The 20,772-nt window shown below is 36.1% G+C and overlaps 3 protein-coding genes across 3 annotated transcripts; 1 reads left to right on the top strand and 2 right to left on the bottom strand.

Moving 5' to 3' along the window:
* The first annotated feature begins 2,375 nt into the window (after positions 1–2,375).
* On the top strand, positions 2,376–3,846 carry LOC125187787 (putative sugar phosphate/phosphate translocator At5g25400). The gene has a single exon (XM_048084425.2). The coding sequence runs from the start codon at positions 2,510–2,512 to the stop codon at positions 3,575–3,577; it is 1,068 nt and encodes a 355-aa protein (XP_047940382.1). The 5' UTR covers positions 2,376–2,509; the 3' UTR covers positions 3,578–3,846.
* Positions 3,847–5,503: 1,657 nt separating this feature from the next.
* Positions 5,504–8,636, bottom strand: LOC125187790 (uncharacterized protein At2g34160-like). The gene is made up of 5 exons (XM_048084428.2): positions 8,334–8,636; positions 8,151–8,199; positions 6,415–6,477; positions 6,246–6,310; positions 5,504–5,803 (listed from the first exon to the last, which is right to left on the bottom strand). Exons 1-5 carry the CDS (start codon positions 8,451–8,453, stop codon positions 5,711–5,713), a joined length of 390 nt encoding a protein of 129 aa, XP_047940385.1. The 5' UTR covers positions 8,454–8,636; the 3' UTR covers positions 5,504–5,710.
* A 9,408-nt stretch (positions 8,637–18,044) lies between these two features.
* Positions 18,045–20,394, bottom strand: LOC125187788 (dynein light chain, cytoplasmic-like). Its single transcript, XM_048084426.2, has 2 exons — positions 19,927–20,394; positions 18,045–18,324 (listed from the first exon to the last, which is right to left on the bottom strand). The coding sequence occupies exons 1-2, from the start codon at positions 20,269–20,271 to the stop codon at positions 18,160–18,162; spliced, it is 510 nt and encodes a 169-aa protein (XP_047940383.1). The 5' UTR covers positions 20,272–20,394; the 3' UTR covers positions 18,045–18,159.
* Between the last annotated feature and the right edge of the window lie 378 nt (positions 20,395–20,772).

The following is a 20,772-nucleotide window of genomic DNA, read 5'->3' as shown; positions in this document are numbered from 1 at the left end:
AATTTTTTTTATTAATATATTTATGTATTAAATATATTTTATATTAAAAAATTACACTACTTTTAAAATTAAATACACTAAACTTGCAATAATAAAATTCAAAATATAAATTGAAACTCATTTAAATATATCGCAATTACATAAAACATATCACGATAAACATAAAAAATAGCTAAAATTCAAGACTCGAAATTTGTGTATTGTTCCCACAAATGATCAACTAGCGCATTTTGAAGTTCCAGATAAGCACTTTTATTTCTTATTGTGTCATATCAGGTCATATACTCTTGAAATAATAACAAGATTTTTTCTGCAATATTCATTCCTATTTAGTTATTATTTGTAAAAAAACATAATTTATTATAATATAGTCAGCTTGCTAATTTCTATTTAATTATTTTGATTAGAAAAATATATGTAAATTCCATGAACAAATTGTGTCTAAATTATGTGGCTGATAGTTTGAATCAATTATCAAGTACTACTGTACTAGTACATAAATTGACAGTATACAAATTGGCCGCCGGTTGATTCAACTATCAAAATAATAATAAGGACTATTATGCAATATTTAAATTTTTTTTGCAGTAGATACTCAATTTTGGTGTTCACTTCAAATTTGGTGTTGTTTGATTAAAAAACCCAAAAATGGGTATGAGTATGGAGTGTGATTGGAGCATATTTTTACACCAAAAATGGAATTTGGTGTATGGTTGAAGGTGGTCTAATTAACTTGGAGTGATTTTATATGAATTTGGATTCACGAAAACCGTGTCGTTAGTCGGATGGAGTTGAATAGACTATTCGGAAAGAACTATTTTAATAAAGATATGGTCCATATATCATTAATTAAAATCCGTTAAAAACAATTGGAATAATGAGTTATTGGTCTTAAATTCTCGAGGAGAGGTGCAAATAATTAGTAGTATTATATTTATAATTTTAAATAATTGCTACAACCCGGGAATGAGAGAACAAAAATGTGAATATAAATACAATCACTACTCCACTACTAACATTGATCAGGTTCATATCCTTTTACCTGAAAAGAATGAGAGATTATAACTAATAAGAACAAATTTCTAATTTTTAACTGAGAAACTCATGAATCACAATTTTACTTTATCAAAATATCAATTAAGACATAAAACTAGTGTAGCTCCAATTAACCTATTTTTATAGGATGGATTCATTTTTAAAAAAGAATAGTGTTTATTGACATAAGCCAAGAAAGAAAGTGAATCGTTTAAAATAGAGAGTGTTTATAGGATTTTATCTTTTCGCTACAGCTACTTGAGGTCCTCTGTATGTTTTTTCTCGTTGTCTTGTTGTGCTTAGTGGTACTTCCAAAATGTGTGGTTCTATGAGTTGTTTTTGCTCAGTTTTTATTTTATATTGGGGTAACTGCTTTTAAAGTCACCAACTTTCCATGAATTCCGGTTTTTCCCACGAACTTTAAAAAGTTCGTGTAATGTCATGAACTTTATTGTCAGTTGCTATTTTCCCATGTCAGGTTTTCCGATCTGATTCATACTGTTCGTTTCCTATTAAGACAATGTCCAAATTCTTTTATCTTACTATCGTTATTTTCGTCTTTGAAATAGCTTCGCGTGGGTACTTTGTACGCCTCAATCGGAACTCGGATGAAGAAGTTATGGCCATTTGATGAAGGCTGCGACCTTTGTGCGACCTTGTACTATCATAATGGCCATAACTTCTTGATCCGAGTTCCGATTGAGGCGTACAAGGTACCGACACGAAGCTATTTCAAAGACAAAGATAACGATAGTAAGATAAAAGAATTTGGACATTGTCTTAATAGGAAACGAACAGTTTGAATCAGACCGGAAAACCTGACATGGGAAAATAGCAACCGACAATAAAGTTCGTGGCATTACACGAACTTTTTAAAGTTCGTGGGAAAAACCGGAATTCATGGAAAGTTGGTGATTTTAAAAGCAATTACCCCTTTTTATATTTGTCTATTGTTCACCTAGCATTTTGACTCGAACATTGAGCTTTACCACATTTTATCTTAAATAAAACCACAAATTAAGTTATACTACTACCATTCATGTTGTCACTTATGTTTTCTTAACATCATAAAGACACTTAGAAATCACAATTAAGCCACATAGGAATAAAACTCAAACTAATGACCATTTATATGGGAATAAGACTAGTCGAAGTTACTTAAACGTGGGGCGAGGGGTATAACAAAATTTAGTAAAAAAATCGACCTAAATAAGAAATTTTCAAAATTGCATTTGGTAGATGTGTTACACTTGTACATCAAAAACATGTGACAACGTTTGCATAGAGATCTGTAACCTATTAGGGATATCAATTTTTTATATTTAATTCCCAATTTCCCTGACACAAATTCCATCCACCAAAATACAAATACCAAATTACCAATCACAGCACATCTCCTCCTCTTCTTCTTCTTCTTCAATCTTCATCATCTCCACACACACACACACACACAGCTGAATTGAATCAGAGAGAAATGGGGAAAGGCGGCAATCTGAGCGAGGGCGTTCTGAAGAAGATCATCCTCTCCTACACCTACGTGGCCATCTGGATCTTCCTCTCCTTCATGGTCATCATCTACAACAAGTACATCCTGGATCGGAAGTTGTACAATTGGCCCTACCCCATCTCCCTCACCATGATCCACATGGCCTTCTGCTCCTCCCTCGCCTTCCTCCTCGTCCGCGTCTTCAAGGCCGTCGACCCCGTCTCCATGTCCTGGGATCTCTACCTCAAATCCGTCCTCCCCATCGGCCTCCTCTACTCCCTCTCCCTCTGGCTCTCCAATTCCGCCTACATTTTCCTCTCCGTCTCCTTCATCCAGATGCTCAAGGCTCTCATGCCCGTCGCCGTCTACACCATCGGCGTCCTCCTCAAAAAGGACGCCTACAATTCCGAGACCATGACCAACATGATCTCCATCTCCATCGGCGTCGGGATCGCCGCCTACGGTGAGGCCAAATTCGATTCCTGGGGCGTTCTTCTCCAATTGGGGGCGGTCGTGTTCGAGGCGACGCGTTTGGTCATGATTCAGATCCTGCTCACCTCCAAGGGGATCACGCTCAATCCGATCACCTCTCTCTACTACGTCGCCCCCTGCTGCCTGGCCTTCCTTTTCATCCCGTGGATCTTCGTTGAGTTCCCGATTTTGAAGGAGAATTCGAGTTTCCATTTCGATTATGTGATTTTCGGTAGCAATTCGCTGTGTGCGTTTGCCCTAAATCTGGCGGTGTTTTTGCTTGTGGGGAAAACCTCTGCTCTGACGATGAATGTGGCTGGTGTGGTGAAGGATTGGCTTTTGATTGCGTTTTCGTGGTCGGTGATCAAGGACACTGTCACTCCGATCAACTTGTTTGGCTATGGATTGGCCTTTTTAGGCGTGGGGTATTACAATCACGCTAAGCTCAAGGCTATGAAGGTGAAGGAGGCGCAGAAGACGACGCAGCAGGCGGACGAGGAGGCCGGGAGGCTGTTGGAGGAGAGGGATGGGGAAACCAAGGGTGTTGGTGTTGGTATTGGAAGGAAGAATGAGTCGCAGAATTGATTGGGGTTTTTGATAAATGAGGTGATCTTTTTTGCAGGATGAGTTTAGAGTAAAAGCAAGGATGTTGATTTGATCTTGATGAGTATGGATGGAGCCATGGTTGATTAGGTTCTGTTACTTTACATCCACCTTCTTCTTCTTATATGTATTGTTCCCATTTTTAAACATATACTGTTTGTCATCTCTTGTTTTTGCTCATGTCTGATGGGCTATCTGTGACTTGAGATTGACTTTACACTATCATCAATTTTAAACTTATTTCATCTCAATTCTGTTTATTTCTGGATTTTGTGATTGAATCTGGATGAGTAGTTCAGGTTGAATTGGGTGTCTAATAAGGTAAGGTGAGGCTTGATAATCCTCAACTTGTATTGCATGTTTAGTAGGATAGATAACTTCTGTATCTTAGGGTCATAAGCTTAACTATTTTGGCTTGGTTGTGTTACTTGAACGAGTGGCCTTTTCTGAGTAGCTCAGATATCTAATCATTTCCGTTTACATACAAATACATGTTTTATGAAAGATTTTGGGCTCATATTATTTACTGTTTGAAGGCAGACTTATTCAATTGAATTGTATCAACTATTGCGGCGTGTTCTTCGCTTTGTGGAGTATTTTAGTTTGAGCAAACATTTATATCAGAATAATACTAGTACCATCTTTTTAGTAGGATAATAAATTCACGTATTAATGGCGTTGGAAGGCAAAGGAAATGTTAGCATCCGCTAGGAGGAGAATGATATTATTGTGTGTAATAACTAATACTACTAGGAGTATATAGACTAAAACCAACTCTCTTGTAAAATAACTCAAGTGTTTAATATTGTACTTTAATAGTTTCATATAAAGCTCGTACTAGTTTTTAATCCATGGAATTTAAGAGAGTAGATTAAGAAAGCTTTTAGTGTGACGGATATATAAGCTAACGGCAACTCTCGTGAAATCATTCAATAATTTAGTTCTGTTCACGAGTTTGATTCTTTCAGGGAAAGTAGTAATTACGTTTACCACTTAACCATAACGACATTTCATAAGTAGTACGTTTGCGTTTAAGAATTCATACATTATGCTATAATAAATAAATTCATACTAGATCAGTAGCTTTCCAATGAAAATATTGTTAGAGACATGGACTATCAATCGTTCTCACATATTTTGACGCGTATAAGTTTTTATTAAAAAGTTTGGTGATACCTTGACCAATAAATTTTTCTTAAAAGTTTGGTGATAACTTGACCAAGTAATAAAAAGTTGAGTTTTGGTACGACAAAACTAAAATCCAAATTTCGAACAAAAATTTAGTGAGTACAGTATAGTAAATAATTTTAAAAAACAAAAGAACGAAATTTTCTTTTAAACACTCCACGAAAGTGTTCTATATGCATGGTCCTTCACCATTACACTATTCATCTAAAATTAACATATTCATTAGTAGATATTTAGATAGACATATAAATAGAAATAACGTAGCGTGAAACAAATCTTTCCTCGACGGATGGTTCCTTCATTCTGGATCTAATCCTCACCCTTAATAAAGTGTCAACGTTAAATTTGGTTACATGTACTGATCCATCTGATGCAAAATAAATTACTATAGAAATTATAAAATTTCATAATTTAATCAATTAATTAAGGTAGTTTAATCTATTCATGAATATCATAATTATGATTCGCATTAATATCCCACATAAAAATTGTGAAACATATAAAAAATATATCATAAATCTAAAAAATTCGAATAATACATCACGACCCTTGTTTTATAAAGAGGGTTTTGAAGTAAACATTAAACATCAAGATGTCAATTATGTCACACATCCTTTTCACATATCAAACTAGTGCATATGCTTGTAAGCATATTTTGTCATCGATTAATAGATACGTACTAATTTGAATGTGCTTGTGAGCATATTACACGAGTCAAGATTGTGACAAGAAAACTGAATTTTGAAATGAAGGAGAATGTTTTGTAGTAATTGCTAACACAGAATCTTCACAGCTGCCAGATTGACTGCACTCAAAATCCTAGATTGACTACAACTAGGAGTTCTAACTTGGAAAATGCGTTCAAACATCAGCTCAAATTTAAGGTTTTCATAGTAACAAAAACCCCATGATAAATCAACCACATTTCTAACTTTGCTCTTCACTGTTTCCTGCTCTCTCCTCTGCAGCAGCTGCCATCAATTCATCAAATTTCTCTGTCTTTCCCAGAACTATCTCAATCTAATTATCAAAATATAAACAAAGAAAATTGTATAGCGATTAGTAGAGCAAAACTAAGAAACTTCATCAAAAATTATTTAGCAGCATGTGTAGCCCATCCATCAGTCACAGCCAAAAAGCCAAAGGGTGGGGGAGAAAAAAAAAGAGCACATAGAAATACATTTCATTGGTAGCTTATAATTATTCTAACATAAATTTTTGTAAGATAAACCATCATTTGGCCAAATTAAAGAATTTCGTAAGATTAAAATTTTTAATCCAAATCTAATTGGATTGGGATAACAGAATTAGTAAGGTGAAGGAAGGATTCTGTCTCTACAAAATATTTTTCTTTTCAAGACAGTGACCGTTTAACTGGATTTTAACCATCCAACATATAATAGAAACCTTTAATCTCATTTCAGCTGCAAACTGTACAATAGGTATACGATTATAAACTTACTTTGGCTTTCGAGATGGGTCGTCCTCTAGACTCGTCTCTGATTTCAACAGTAGAAGTCATAATCTCTGCAGTGTGTCAAATCGTTTACGTCAATATGCCTAGATAAGGTCTTATAAATCTAAGAATGAGCCACTAAATGGTAAAACAAAGAGTTAAAGCTTAGTCCCACTCTTCTCTACTGCAAATCCATTGTTCTTCAGGATTTCAGCAACACTGACAACAGTTGAAATGGCTGCAAATATATGGAAATGACCAATTAGCAATATTGATACAGTAAGTGAAACTCACAATTCTTTTATTATATTACTGTGATTCAAAATAGTAAATGATATACAAGCAAATACTTGGCAATCTTCAGTAAATGCTTTCAGAATTCACTATCAATAGCATTGTGAGTGGGCCACAGTGATAAAGTAAGTGAAACTCACAATTCTTTTATTATATTACTGTGATTCAAAATAGTAGTAAATGATATACAAGCAAATACTTGGCAATCTTCAGTAAATGTTTTCAGAATTCACTATCAATAGCATTGTGAGTGGGCCACAGTACATGGCTCAACGACAAGATAAACAATAATCATGGATTCAGGAGATAAAAATACCTAATCCTAACAGACTACAATTCCTCAGTTCTATGGAGGACCGGGGGTGATCTCATAAGTCATAAGAAGTGGAGGAACTAAATAAACCCAGATCTAACACCTCAGGTAAAATAGAAGAGCCAAATCATCTAGCATGTACACAAATAAAAGTGAAAGCTAAACCAGAGTATTGAACGGGTACGTGCTAAATAGAGTATTGAATCTCAGGCTCAGAGTGGTGATAATTCTGGCGTGAATATTAGAAAACATTTAAAATTTGATGCAATGTTCAAGGATGCTAGTTATAAATGGAAGTTTGCTGAAATGGTTCTGCTACTGGTAGTGCATCTTTGCATCACAGCATATATAATGCATTGCAAACAATCATCATGCGAAAACTTTTTTGTTTGTCCTTTTTGCCTTACACTATGCACCACCTATTTTTCTTATATCAGTGATTCAGTATGCATAGATAAATTGAGTGATATGGTGATTATGAGCAGCTTCCAGCTATCCCTCCTCCATGCTTTATAAAGATAGGGACTCGTATAAAATAATAAAATAGGGATATTGGTCTTAACCATAAACTTTTGAAAGTGAGCAATTTTCCCAATCTGATTACCCAAATAGAAAATTCTCAGTGTACTTAGACCCTAAGTGGCTAGCTGTAAAACTTTTGTGGTATAGTCTGAATTGTGAATGATTTTAAAACCAATACCCCTAAAAAATATTTATGATTCTATAAATGAAGTCTTCTGACAGTATTGAAACTAGAAAACTAGAAAACACATAGACCTCGACAACTTAAATTACCACAAGAGAGTTAATATTAGCAACATCTAAGCATGTCTTAGAATGTCCAATGTACCTCTCTTTTTTAATAAATGCAATTATACATACACCAGTACTAAATGAAAGAGAAAGAGCAGTGCAAGGCGGCAAACCAGAAATTGTACGCATCTCCTAGAGCTAAGGTTGTTTTAATCAAGCAATAGCATAATTGATCCTCCTAATAGACTGAAACAAACATAAGGGAAAATATTAACGAAGAGACAGACCGAAATGAATCGGGCATGTAGTTATGTACCATAATACAGAAGGTCAACAGTATTTCCAGAGACATTCATAGAATCTAGTAGTCTTAACATCAATAATAGCTAAACAAAAATCTAATCCAATATCATTGACAATATATTAGTGCATCCAGTATGATCTCTCGATTCAATCACGGATAAGAACTCAAACAAAAAGGATGCAGATATAAAATAAACACAATATAGACATATAGTATAAATAACGCAAAAAAATAAGGCGAAAAGTACCCATTCCAAGAGCGGAAAGCTCCACTTCATTGTGTTGCTGCATGTACCTCTGCACACAATTCAAATCCTCTCAATTTCAGATCCAGGAAATCAAAATTAGTTTCAGTATCGTAATCGTAGCACACAGAAACAAATTAAACAAATAATTCGTGCAAAACAGATGAGAAAGCCAACAATCCGCACCTTAGCGAGATTGACATAGAAGAAGAGCGGCTTTTTGGTGTTGGACACCTGGATTCGGTTCTTCTTCTGAGTATCTCCGGCGATGGCAATGTTGTTCACTCCCTCTGTAATTTCCTCCATTTTTTACAAAAATTAAGAAGTAATCCAACGATTGATTGAATTGATCTTAGAGACGTGCAACAAAATCAACGAGATTTCGATGTATGATTTGGTTGAATATGGATACAGATATGGAGCGGTTGCAGTTGGCAAAATTGGGATAGACTTGGAATTGTAATGCGATCCGATTTTACCCCTCTCTAGGGTTTTAATTTCTATTTTCAATTTACTTGAACTAGACTATCACATGTAAATAACAATAATTTAGTTTTGTATCTAACTAATTTAGCATATTTATAAATAATAGGGACATTGGTGTCTGAAGTCATGAACTTTAGTCAAATTTTGGTATTTCACGTAGACTTTAAAATTGATCTAAAATATCACAAACTTTACATTTTATTTGTTATTTCCCATGATAGCCTAAATAAGATACCTTTAGCAAACATCTTATTATACGTGGGCAATCGTGAAATGATTATGATATATTTTAGATTATTTTTTAAGTTCGTGACAAATATGATAAAAAGCTATATAGAAAATCATGTTGATTTAGTGGTCCCAAGTAGGATAAAAATGCACAGAAGTTGTTAAATATAGTGATTGACCTGTCATAGAAAATAACAAACAAAATGTAAAGTTTGTGATATTTTAGACTAATTTAAAAGTTTGTGGAAAATACCAAAATTTGACCAAAGTTCATGGTTTTAGAGACCAATATCCCTAAATAATACTCTCTCTGTCCCATTAGAAATAAAACGTTTTTCTTTTTGGTTGGTCCCATTAAAAATGAAACGTTTCTAAAATTGGAAACAATATTCTCTCTACTTTTTATTCTCTCTTACTTTACTCTCTCTTAATTAACTCACAAAATAACACTACATAAAATCTCGTGCCAAAAAGCAAATGTTACATATTTAATGGGACGGAGGGAAGTATAAACATTGTTCAAGATAATAAATCTTAGATTAAAGTATGAGCATTGATAAAAAAATTTAGAATTTTAATAAAAACAAATTATTACTATAAAACAACTATCACATACGTGTAGAAAGTGAGTTTATCAATATTTTCTAGTTCAAATGAGGAAGACCGTGAGAGAAAAGAAATTGACAATCTTTTCATCAATTATCCGTTTAAATCGTTTACGAATTATAGGAATTGTGCACATAAGTATTGTTGTCTACATAATAGAGAGAAAGGTTGAAACCCTCCTACAAAGAGACATAAATTTAGACGGCTAGTGAGAATTCATGCACAAGTTTGCCACCTTACTAGGTTGGTCAATCTCACTGATAGGGATTGCTTAGTATTGAAATATAAATGCAAATGAGAATCAAGTGAAAATGAGGCGTGATGAATAAGAAGGAAGATGCTGAAGTGAGCTGGCAAGTTAGTTAGTAGTTATAGACAGTTATAAGGGTTTTGATCGTGTGTGATCAAACCCATGCTCCCCATGCACTCGAGCACATGCGTGTTGCGTGTTGTATTTGGAGTATAAATAAGTCCCTTGCTTTCCTTTGTAATTTATTCTATTTGAATATACGAAGGAGATATATTTTTCTCCAGTTTTATCTCAACGTTGAGAGTTTTTATTTCTTCATGTTCATTTTATATCTTTTATATGGTACCAGTGAACAAAATTTGCTTCTGTTTTCACCTTTGATCTTCTCTGTTCGATTCTGTGATGGCTCCTCGCGGCAACGCTGGTAATGCTAACAATAATGGCGCTACGCGAATTTGGAGGACCATTCAAGTCCATACTACCTTCATCCAAGTGATAGCCCGAGCTTGCAGCTCGTATCTCAAGTTCTCACCGGTTCAAACTACATTGTTTGGAGTAGATCGGTCACCACTGCGTTTTTGGCCAAAAACAAGTTGTCATTCGTCAATGGTGAGCTGTTCCGTCCAAATGATGATCATCTCCTATATCCGGCATGGATTAGATGCAACAGTATGGTTGTATCTTGGCTTCGCATCTCGATCTCACCACAAATATGCTCAAGCGTAATGTATTTGGATAATGCTTATGAAATTTGGTCAGATCTGCATGATCGCTTTGCTCAATCAGATTCGTCACGCTCATATCAGCTTCGACAGAAAATAATGGGTCTCAATCAAGGTGATGTTAGCACTTATTTCACGAATCTAAGAATTGTTTGGGATGAGTTCAAGCATTTTCAACCGGTCTCTTGGTGCACTTGCTCTACTTGCCGATGCAACAGCGCACGGAGGTGGCAAGCTTCACAAGAGGAAGATTGCACGATGCATTTCCTCATTGGCCTTAATCCTTCATTCTCTCAAGTCAGATATAATATTCTGGCAATGATACCATTGTCATCTCTATCCAAAGCTTTTTCTCTTGTTGTGCAGGAAGAGAGGCAGAGAAACATAGATCATGGTTTTGGATCTCCTTCTCACTCATCTAGTGAGCAGTTATTTGCTGCAAATGCTACCTCTTCATCTTTTGGCAGGGGGAGGTTGTGTACACATTGTGGCAAAAATAATCACACAATTGATAGATGCTATGTTCTATGGTTTTCCACCTAGTTTTGGACGTGGAAGGGGGAAACCTCCATACAAGGACTCTGTGCAGCCAAAATCTGTGAATTTAGTAAAGTAGAGGATAATCTTGCTGATTATGGTGATAAAAGTTCCTCTAATGTTGCAGGAAATACTTCTTCAACAATTTCAGCAAATTCTCTGAATTCAACCATGGAGCAATGCCAACAGCTTATGGCACTTCTGCAGTCTTAGCTTGGCATATCATCTCCTTCTACACACTCACCAGAAAACATCTCTGCCGCACTTATACATTCCTCTACCTCATCACCTCAGATTACAACTCCACAGCAGTCTCAGCAATCTCACTTTACTGGTACTGTTTCCTTTACTCCTTTTGTAGCTAATATTACCTCACCTCCTTCCTGGATAATAGATATTGGTGTGCTACACACCATCTGCAATTTGTCTCTTTTTGACTCCTCATCTCCTGTGAATGATGCCTTTGTGAATTTGCCTAATGGTGAAACAACTAAAGTAACACACATAGGCACTATTCACCTCACATCATCTATTATCCTATCCTCGGTTCTTTGTGTTCCTTCATTCACCTTTAACCTGATCTATGTTAGTTCTCTGATTACTTCATTATCTTGTGTTGTAAATTTCACTCATGATTCCCTCACCATTCAGGAAACTTCACAAGGGACTTTGATTGGGAAGGGTAGACGTGTTGGAAATCTTTACATTCTCAATGTTGAATCTGGTACTATTCTTAATCCTTCAGCATGTATTTCTGCTGTAAATTCCATTGTTTCTGTTGATACTTGGAATATGAGAATGGGACATCCCTCCATGAATAAACTTAAATGTATCTCAGACCTTTTACATTTACCAAATAAACCTGTCTGTTTGTGATATTTGTCCTATGGCCAAACAAAAACGTTTATCTTTTACTTGTTCTGAGTCTATAGCAGATCAAACCTTTGATTTGATCCACTATGATGTCTGGTGCCCTTTCAATCCCTGCACTACACAAGGATTCCCCTACTCTCTAACCATAGTTGATGATGCTTCTAGATTTGTTTGGACTTTCCTGATGAAACACAAATCTGATGTTAAAGATGTTGGGACTACCGCAGCGGAAGACACGGAAAACAAACAGGTCCTTAACGGATCTATTTAGGTGATTATGCATTCGACTCCAATTTCATGCAATAAACATAGATCTATAGATTTAACATCAAATAAACACATAATCATGCATATTGGATGTAGATTCGATTGTTACCTCATAATCCATCATAGGATCGAAGTTGCTAGCTGCACCACCCGGAGATCCTTGGTTTATCGACCGTGAATCTTCCAACCTATTCCCTTGTCCTTGACCACTCATCCGTGTGGGCGGATCTTGAATAATCAATAATAGTCTTGAAGAGATCTAGGGAAAACCAATACAAACACGAAATTGTCTAGATCTAATCCTATGAATTAGGATAGATCAAGAACAATAATCAAAACCCTAATTCTCCCACGTGCTAGGCACGAAATTCGAAACCAAGAGGGAGAGAGAGAGGCGCCGATTAGGCGGCTAGGGTTAGGGTTTTGGAGTGTGTTGTCTTGTATGTGGTGTGCTAGGGTTTCCACATCTCATCACTATTTATAATGGACTTGTTGGGCTAGGTTGGGGATCCATGGAATGACTTAAGTGTTGGGCTCACCCATTAGACAAATTACTAATTAAATCAAATGACCCATGATTTAATATATTATCAATGGAATATTATTTTGTTCCACTAAAGAATAATATTGCACTCCCACTTAAATCACCAAATTACAAATAACTTGGGTCCATTTTATTTTATAATATTTCCCGCGTTTAAGATTATCTTGATCCGTCAATTTAATTCTTTTGTCTGCTATGTGACTAGAATTAAATTAATTCTCCAAAGAGTTTTTCTAGTTTGAAACTTTATTTATTATTCGTGGAATAAATTCCAACTACGCAGATTTCTGAATAATAAATTCCTCTTTCAAACACCTCATTGGGGATCACCCTTTTAGGGATTTGATCATACCACACTGGGCACGCGAATTCTATGAAATAATATTCCAATACCTTCATGTTATTCAATTACTACCACCCAAGATATCATGAACTTGAGTTACGTACATACTCTCACATATTGATAAGTCAAAGTGGCGTTTGATTGAATAAACAATATTGATATTAATATCATAGACTAGAAAATACTAAACTTTCTGAAATATATTCTTTCAGTAGATAGCAATAAAGAATACATTTCGAATTAGATCCTTTCAGTGCTTTACCACACCGGTGTTACTAATCTCGTCTTAGGTAAGAGAGAATTATCACAAACACCGCAACCGTACCAATAGGTAGCCAAAGCCCATCTAGGTTGTGAATACGTTTTTCTTCTTACTAGATCTGGCCAAGTCCCCTACTGGAAAACTCATGAGGAGATTCATCGAATTTCCCTACTTGACCTTCTTAGTAAAAAGCCTTAGACTTTTTTTTTATCATATTTCAATAATAAACCATTATATTATATTATTTATTTTCATAATTAGGTAAACAAGTGGACGTGGTGTTTTTCGTATACATGCACAAGCTGACTGTACAAAGGCATGTACGCTCGAAGCATCTTTTAGTATACAAACCCCAACAAAAGACATCCTCATCCAGTTCTTTAACACTATCCATACCCAATTTTCTAAGAAAATAAAAGTGGTCAGAACAGATAATGCCCCAGAGTTTTCCATACCCTCTCTATATACTCAGTTTGGCACAATCCTACAACATTCATGTGTAGAAACTCCCCAACAAAATGCTAGGGTGGAGAGAAAGCATCAACACCTCTTAAATGTGGCTAGAAGTGTTCTCTTCCAATCTCATTTACCTATACATTTCAGGGGGGATTGCATTCTCACTGTTGTTTACCTTATAAATAGAACACCATCTTCTGTGATACCTCAAAATACCACTCCTTTCCATATCTTGTTCAATAAACAGTCTTCCTACCCACACTTAAAGGTCTTTTGATGCATGTGTTATGTCTTCACTCTTCATAGAGGCAGAGACAAATTTTCACCAAAAGCGTCAAAGTGCTCACCATACCTACAGACCTTTCTTCAGCCTCACTGAATAAAGCTCCACAAAATAATGCCACTCCTGATCTTCCTTCATCCTCACAAAATAACACTCAACCTTCACTGACCATTACCAGAACTGGGAGACAAATAATTCCACCCTCTCATTTGACTAATTACTTATGTAATTCAGTATCCTCAGCCACTCCCTATCCCATATCTTCATACTTCACTCTATCAAATCTTACACCAACATACCTTCAATATGTCATTCTGATGACTGCAGTATTTGAGCCAGCCACTTACTCTCAGGCTGCTCGAAACTCTGGATATTTTTAAACTGCGTGCACAATAAGGAATGTCAAGCTTCCTGGGTCCAGAGAATCCACTAGATCACAGGGTCTAGGAACTCACGGAATGCTGAAAGATCTTAGTCGTCGGACACACATAATATCTCTTCAAAACCCTCAACCACGTATACTAAAATTAGTATAGGGAAGTAGGGATCGATCCCACGAGGACAGATGTGAAAGTACGCATTTAAGAGATTTTGGGTGGTATGGCTGCTGCCACGCAACTTGGGGTTGAGGAATTTATACTAGACTTGGTAATTGAAATTTGTTACGCTAACAACTAGATCTAGGCAGAAACAGGAAACATGCATATAAACTGGAACAAGCGAGACAATTTCTAGATCTAAGAAAACTATTTCCTAAACTACCTAGACCTGGGAAAACAACTGCAAGTGGGGACCATTTTCTGAAAAAAGGTAGAGTACGGTTAAAAGGCTGCAAAATAACTAACTAAATGACTAACTAACAGCGACATCATCTTCTCCAACCTTTGGCATGAAACAATCAGTAAAAACAGAGAGAGAACGTGAATTAAAACGAAGCAGACTGAATTATAAAAACAGTAAAAAAAATGAAGAACAGTTTAAAACTAGGCAGATCTACGATACTAGACGAAGCAACATGAAAACGAAAACAGAAAACCAAAATCCATGCACAACTCAGTTTTCCCTGTTCAGATCCACACTTCGGATGCTAAATCCACTCCGGATCCAAGCATCCGAACCAAAATACGATAAAAACCATCTCCATAACTACAGATTTGCTGAATCACCACAGATCAACAACTACAACCACAGATTAACAACATATTTCCCAGATCAAGTATATAAACATCGAAACAGCAGAAAATAACCATCAACCTTCGAAATAAAACTCCCCAGAACATAAAATCAACATAGATCAACTCACATCAACACTATCATGACATAAAATGTACTTCATAGAATAACGATAAGTAGCACGAGCAGTCGACTTCCAAAACGGTGAAGTTCGACGGAACCAAAATGCAAAAAACTGAAAAGTAACGATTGTATCTTCGCCCTCCGTGAGGACGGTGTTGCAACAGAATTTTTCCGAAGATGAAACCTCTAACTACCCCAGAATCCCCATTTTCCCAAGTGTGTGAGTGTGTGTGTGAGCTGAGAGCTAAATCATCTATATGTCGTGTGTTGCATGCTCCTCTTTATATAGGCATGGAAGTGGGTCCAGCAGGGACTCTTTTGTGTGAATAGTCTTCTTTGCGCTCAGCTTTGGACTTCCTTCGTCCGGCCATTTTCTTTCTTAATTCTGCTTACTTTTCGTCTCTCTCCTCCGCTGGTCCACTGCCTTCAGTACTTCCTGGACCTAGCGAATTCCTTCACACACCTGGCTTAAAATTTGTGTTAGACCCACTAAATGGTGACTTTTCATCACATAACCGATGCATGAAATTAGCTCCAATCCCAGAATGGCATTTGGATATTCAAGATGAACTAAATGCTTTGAAAAAGACTGAGACTTGGTATATTACAGCCTTACCACCTGGAAAGATCCCTATAGACTGCAAATAGGTTTTCAAAGTGAAGTTTCAAGCCGATGGATCAGTAGAAAGATATAAAGCAAGGCTTATTGCTAATAGATAGTCTCAACTAGAAGGTGTTGATTTTCTGGACACCTTTCTTCCTGTGGCAAAGTTGACTACAGTAAAGTTCATGCTTGCTCTTGCGGCTATTCATGATTGGCACTTATGTCACCTTGATATCAATAATGCTTTCTTGTATGGAGATTTAGAAGAAGAAATATACATGAATCTGCCACCTGGGCTATCCGTTGAAGGGATTGAGTCTGAGCCGGGGACTAAACTTGTTTGCAGACTCAAGAAATCTCTGTATGGTCTAAAGCAAGCCTCTAGACAATGGTACTTGAAATTATCACAAGTCTTGAGCGGTTTTGGCCTCCAACAATCGGTCTCGGACCATTCATTTTTTTGTAAGAAAAATGGTTCTGATTTTTTTGGCATCGTGTTGTATGTAGAAGATATCTTGTTAGCCACAAGTGATAAGAGGGAGATTGAGAACTTTAAGAAGTTCTTAGCTCAGCATTTCAAATTTAAAGACTTAGGCATTCCAAAATATTTCCTTGGCCTAGAAATTGCTAGAAGCAAAAATGGTATTCTTGTGTCTCAAAGAATGTATGCTATGGATCTGTTAAGAGACACATGTTAAATAGGTTGTAAACCTTCTTCAGTCCCCATGGATCCTATCAAGCAGCTGGGACAAAAAGTTGGTGAAGTAATGGCAGAACCTTCAAAGTATAGGAGGTTGATTGGCAGACTCCTCTATTTGTGCATTACTAGACCAGACATTACTTTTGCGGTACATATGTTGAGTCAATATGTTTCTAAACCTTGTGAGGAACATTGGCTAGCAGCCGAAAGAGTACTCAGATACATCAAGGGCACTCCTGGACATGGTCTTTTTTATTCTAAAAATGTAGAATCTGTTTTAAGCATCTTCTCTTATGCAGATTGGGCAGCTTGCCCTGATACTCGAAGATCCATGACTGGTTATTGCTTGCTATTAGGCTCTTCTTTGATATCTTGGAGAGCTAAGAAGCAACACACAATCTCCAGATCTTCGGCTGAAGCTGAGTATAGAGCCATGGCTCAAGCTAGTTGTGAAGTAGTATGGGCAGCAGCTCTCCTTGAAGATTTTGGGATACAAAGAAAGAAATTTGTTCCCTTATATTGTGATAATCAAGCAGCTGTTCATATCTGCTCTAATCCGGTGTTTCATGAACGTACTAAACACATTGAAATTGATTGTCACACGGTGAGAGAAAAATACTTGGAAGGGATCATTAAGCCTTTGCACATTCGAAACACATTGCAGCTGGCTGATATATTTACCAAGCCTTTGGGAGAAATGGCTTTTCAAGGAGTCTTATCCAAGATGAACTTTAAAAGTTTATATAGTCCATCTTGAAGGGGGATATTGAAATATAAATGCAAATGAGAATAAAGTGAAAAATGAGGCGTGATGAATAAGAAGGAAGACACTGAAGTGAGCTGGCAAGTTAGTTAGTAGTTATAGGCAGTTATAAGGGTTTTGATCGTGTGTGATCAAACCCATGCTCCCATGCACTCGAGCACATGCGTGCTACGTGTTGTATTTGGAGTATAAATAAGTCTCTTGCTTTCCTTTGTAATTCATTCTATTTGAATATATGAATGAGAGATATTTTTCTCCAGTTTTATCTCAACGTTGAGAGTTGTTATTTCTTCTATGTTCATTTTATATCTTTTATACTTAGATAATCTAGGAAGGGATTACAACTTCTTTGGGAGACTATGTTTGGTACTGAGGGAAAGGGCGAGAATGAAAGATGGTAAGTGGTGAAGTACGTTTTTGTAAAGGAGCAAGTGACAATGTTTCTTTGCGTAATTGCACACTATAAAAAAAAAGAGGGTGGTCGACTCGGCTTTGATTTCAGGCAATCTGGATAAACAGTGACTCATTTACGTGCATGTTGTCTGGTTAGACTTACACGACAAGTCGACGACCCATAGTTAATGTCAATTGGATACACAACTCGGCAATGGTTTATCTTCGTATCTCGTATGATTCAAAATAATATTTTAATCTACAAATTAAATAAATATCTGACTATTGCAAACTTCAATGTATTTAATTATATACTTCTACTAGTATCTGGAACACACATGGCTGGAGGCTAGAAAAGTAAAGATTAACAAAAAAAAATAAAAACTTGAATATATACATTTAAACATGATCAAGTAATGCTCTTTCAACTTTGGTCTTGAACACCAAAATGTATAGCTTCTCCATAGAGAAGTAGAGAAAACATCCAGTTGAGTGTGTCACAAATGACCCAAAACTCGATCCAACAATGCAATGCCACGCAGGTCCATACACCTTATCGAATTCCTGTCACACATTTTGAAAAAAATTAATACTCCGTACATGATTTGTCTTCAAATAATTTTGCAATATTCTATACATTATTGGGAACTAGTCATTTTCTTGGCCAGACAAGAGCTTAATGATCTCTCTTCGAGCCAATTCAAGCACCCTGAATTTTAGGATCTTGTAAGGCATAGGACCAACACTTGTCTTTCTACTCTAATTCATTTTTATTTGGAAGAAGTAATCATAGACCGATATTGTATGTATGTGATCACCAATTCACAATACAAAATATGCAAAAATAAAATAATATATAGAGAGGATCCTTAGGCTCCACTCATTATGAAAGAATATGAAGAATGTCGGCTTTGTAAGAATGAATAAATATTTATAATTAGTTTTAAGAGTCATGAGATGGGCCGTCACAGCATGATTAATCAAGTGGAGAATATTTGACAAATATTGATCTGGTTAATTGTATATGCATGGTACATTTAATTAGGTGTATGTCGTAAGATATAACAAACGATCATGGTTGTGTCTATGTGATTAGACCTCCATCGTCGTCGTCTATAATATAACATGAATATGTTTGGATCTACTTGGAAGGTTTCGTACGCATATTGATGGGCATATAAATACATAAACGTAATTAATCAAAACCAGCTTTAAGACAAATTATATAGGCCTCGATCGTGGATGAATGATGAAGCCAAAACATGACTGTAATTAAGACAACCAAAATTAACCTTGATGCACGATCGATGTTTCGCCATTGTAAACATAAACAAATGAAGATGGCATTATTAATTTATTATCTTGCATGTTTATAGAGTTATGTACTAATAATTGCATAACATCCGCACCGTAAAAAAACAATTAGATATATGTAACTTAAATTGAGTCGTATATTCATTTTAGGAGGTTCATAAAGCTATTTTATTTTTGGCAAAAAGTGTACACATTTTCTCTTATTACTTTATCCGTTTTCATGCATTATTCTTTTGCCACTTAATGCATAAAATATCTTTTTCTTAACCTCCGTGCCAAAAAGACTTGCATCTTGTTTGATTGATTAATAAAGAAATCTAAATATTGCTCACGGTGGACTCAACCTGAGACCTTTGGGATCAACATCAACCACTATCACTAGGCAAACACGCACATACAAGAAACGATTTAATTAACAAGTAGCATATAGTACTAGAATGAAAACTTGACCTTAATTTTTAAAGGGCTAATTAGTTATTTTCTTCTAATTGTCTTAATTATAATATTCAAATTTAAAGAACTATCCAATATATAAGGAGTAAATAATAATAATAATAATAATAATATTATTATTATTATATTAAACCTTAGCGCACCTAGAAAACTCTCAAACAAATCATCGTAAACAAACATTTCATTCCGTACAAATTCTTTGATATCAATCTCTAGATTATTTTTCAATCAAAATATAATGCCACCAAGCTACTACAGTACTACTTTTAAACTTTATAAGCATATTCAATATTAATCATCATTTTGAAGGACAAAACTACACAAATATAACAAATGAACCGCAACAATAAAAAACACTAAAAATAGAAAAAAAAAAAGGAGAGAAATAAAAAAAATTACCTTTTTAATGGTAAAAGCCATATGCTTGGAGCTAAACTTGTCCAATGCATCAAAAGTAGTCCTAGCACATCGGAAGGCATGCAGCTGCATGAACCCCGGCATGTCACTCGCCAACACCTTCACCTGCAGCAGCGCCGCGGCGGCCCCCACGTCCCCTTCTGCCCCGGACACCGACCTCCTCTCCGACCTCCTCGGCTGCTCCCCCACCTTGTTTTTCTCCCTATAAGTCTTCGACCTCACCAACGACCCCCACACCGCGCCCTTGGCGGCCGCGGGCGCTCGTGGAGCTCCCGCGATCATGTCGTACACGTAGACGCCTTCTCTCCTTCGCCCATCGCTCGCCATGGAAAGGAAATGTTAGTTAAGCATAGAATGTATGCATGAGTTAATTAATTGATGGAGAAATATCAAATATGTGAGGATTAGGTGTTGAATGGGATTAGGAGAAGCAAAGCATGTGGGACTAGCTGTAAGCATGGATTATAAAAACCAAGAGATTAAATGTGGGTGGAAGGGAAGATTTGATGCATTTTGTTGTTTACTGAATTTAATTAATTAATTTTGTTAACAATATTTGGTCTTTGGAAGACAGCCCCCCTTCACATGGGCCTTAGTGTATAGGGCCCCTCTCGAAATTTTCATTGTCTATATTCTTCCATTTTGGAATTGTTTACTAGTTGTTGCTCATTTGTCTAAAAATTATAACTCCATTGAAAATGCTTGAGAATGATGTTTATTCTCATGCTAATCTGCTCACTCTGCACTTAAATATTTGTGAGGTTATATGTTTTAATACCTTGCTAACGTCACCATGCACGGGCCAAATGATTTTTCTAACCAGTTACA

This window comes from Salvia hispanica, chromosome 5, assembly GCF_029641045.1.
Source record: "Salvia hispanica isolate PSC_SH4W2 chromosome 5, Shi_PSC_v1, whole genome shotgun sequence".
In the NCBI taxonomy this organism is placed as follows: Eukaryota; Viridiplantae; Streptophyta; class Magnoliopsida; order Lamiales; family Lamiaceae; genus Salvia; species Salvia hispanica.
This window is presented reverse-complemented; position numbering and strand designations above follow the sequence as displayed.

Coding starts and splice junctions, on each gene's coding strand:
- LOC125187787 (XM_048084425.2), top strand. CDS start 2,510: ATGGGGAAAGGCGGCAATCTGAGCGAGGGCGTTCTGAAGAAGATCATC.
- LOC125187790 (XM_048084428.2), bottom strand. CDS start 8,453: ATGGAGGAAATTACAGAGGGAGTGAACAACATTGCCATCGCCGGAGAT. Junction 6,478..8,150: donor GCTTTCCGCTCTTGGAATGG/GTACTTTTCGCC, acceptor ATATATTTGCAG/CCATTTCAACTGTTGTCAGT. Junction 5,804..6,245: donor GACCCATCTCGAAAGCCAAA/GTAAGTTTATAA, acceptor TTTGATAATTAG/ATTGAGATAGTTCTGGGAAA.
- LOC125187788 (XM_048084426.2), bottom strand. CDS start 20,271: ATGGCGAGCGATGGGCGAAGGAGAGAAGGCGTCTACGTGTACGACATG. Junction 18,325..19,926: donor TGGCTTTTACCATTAAAAAG/GTAATTTTTTTT, acceptor AATGTGTGACAG/GAATTCGATAAGGTGTATGG.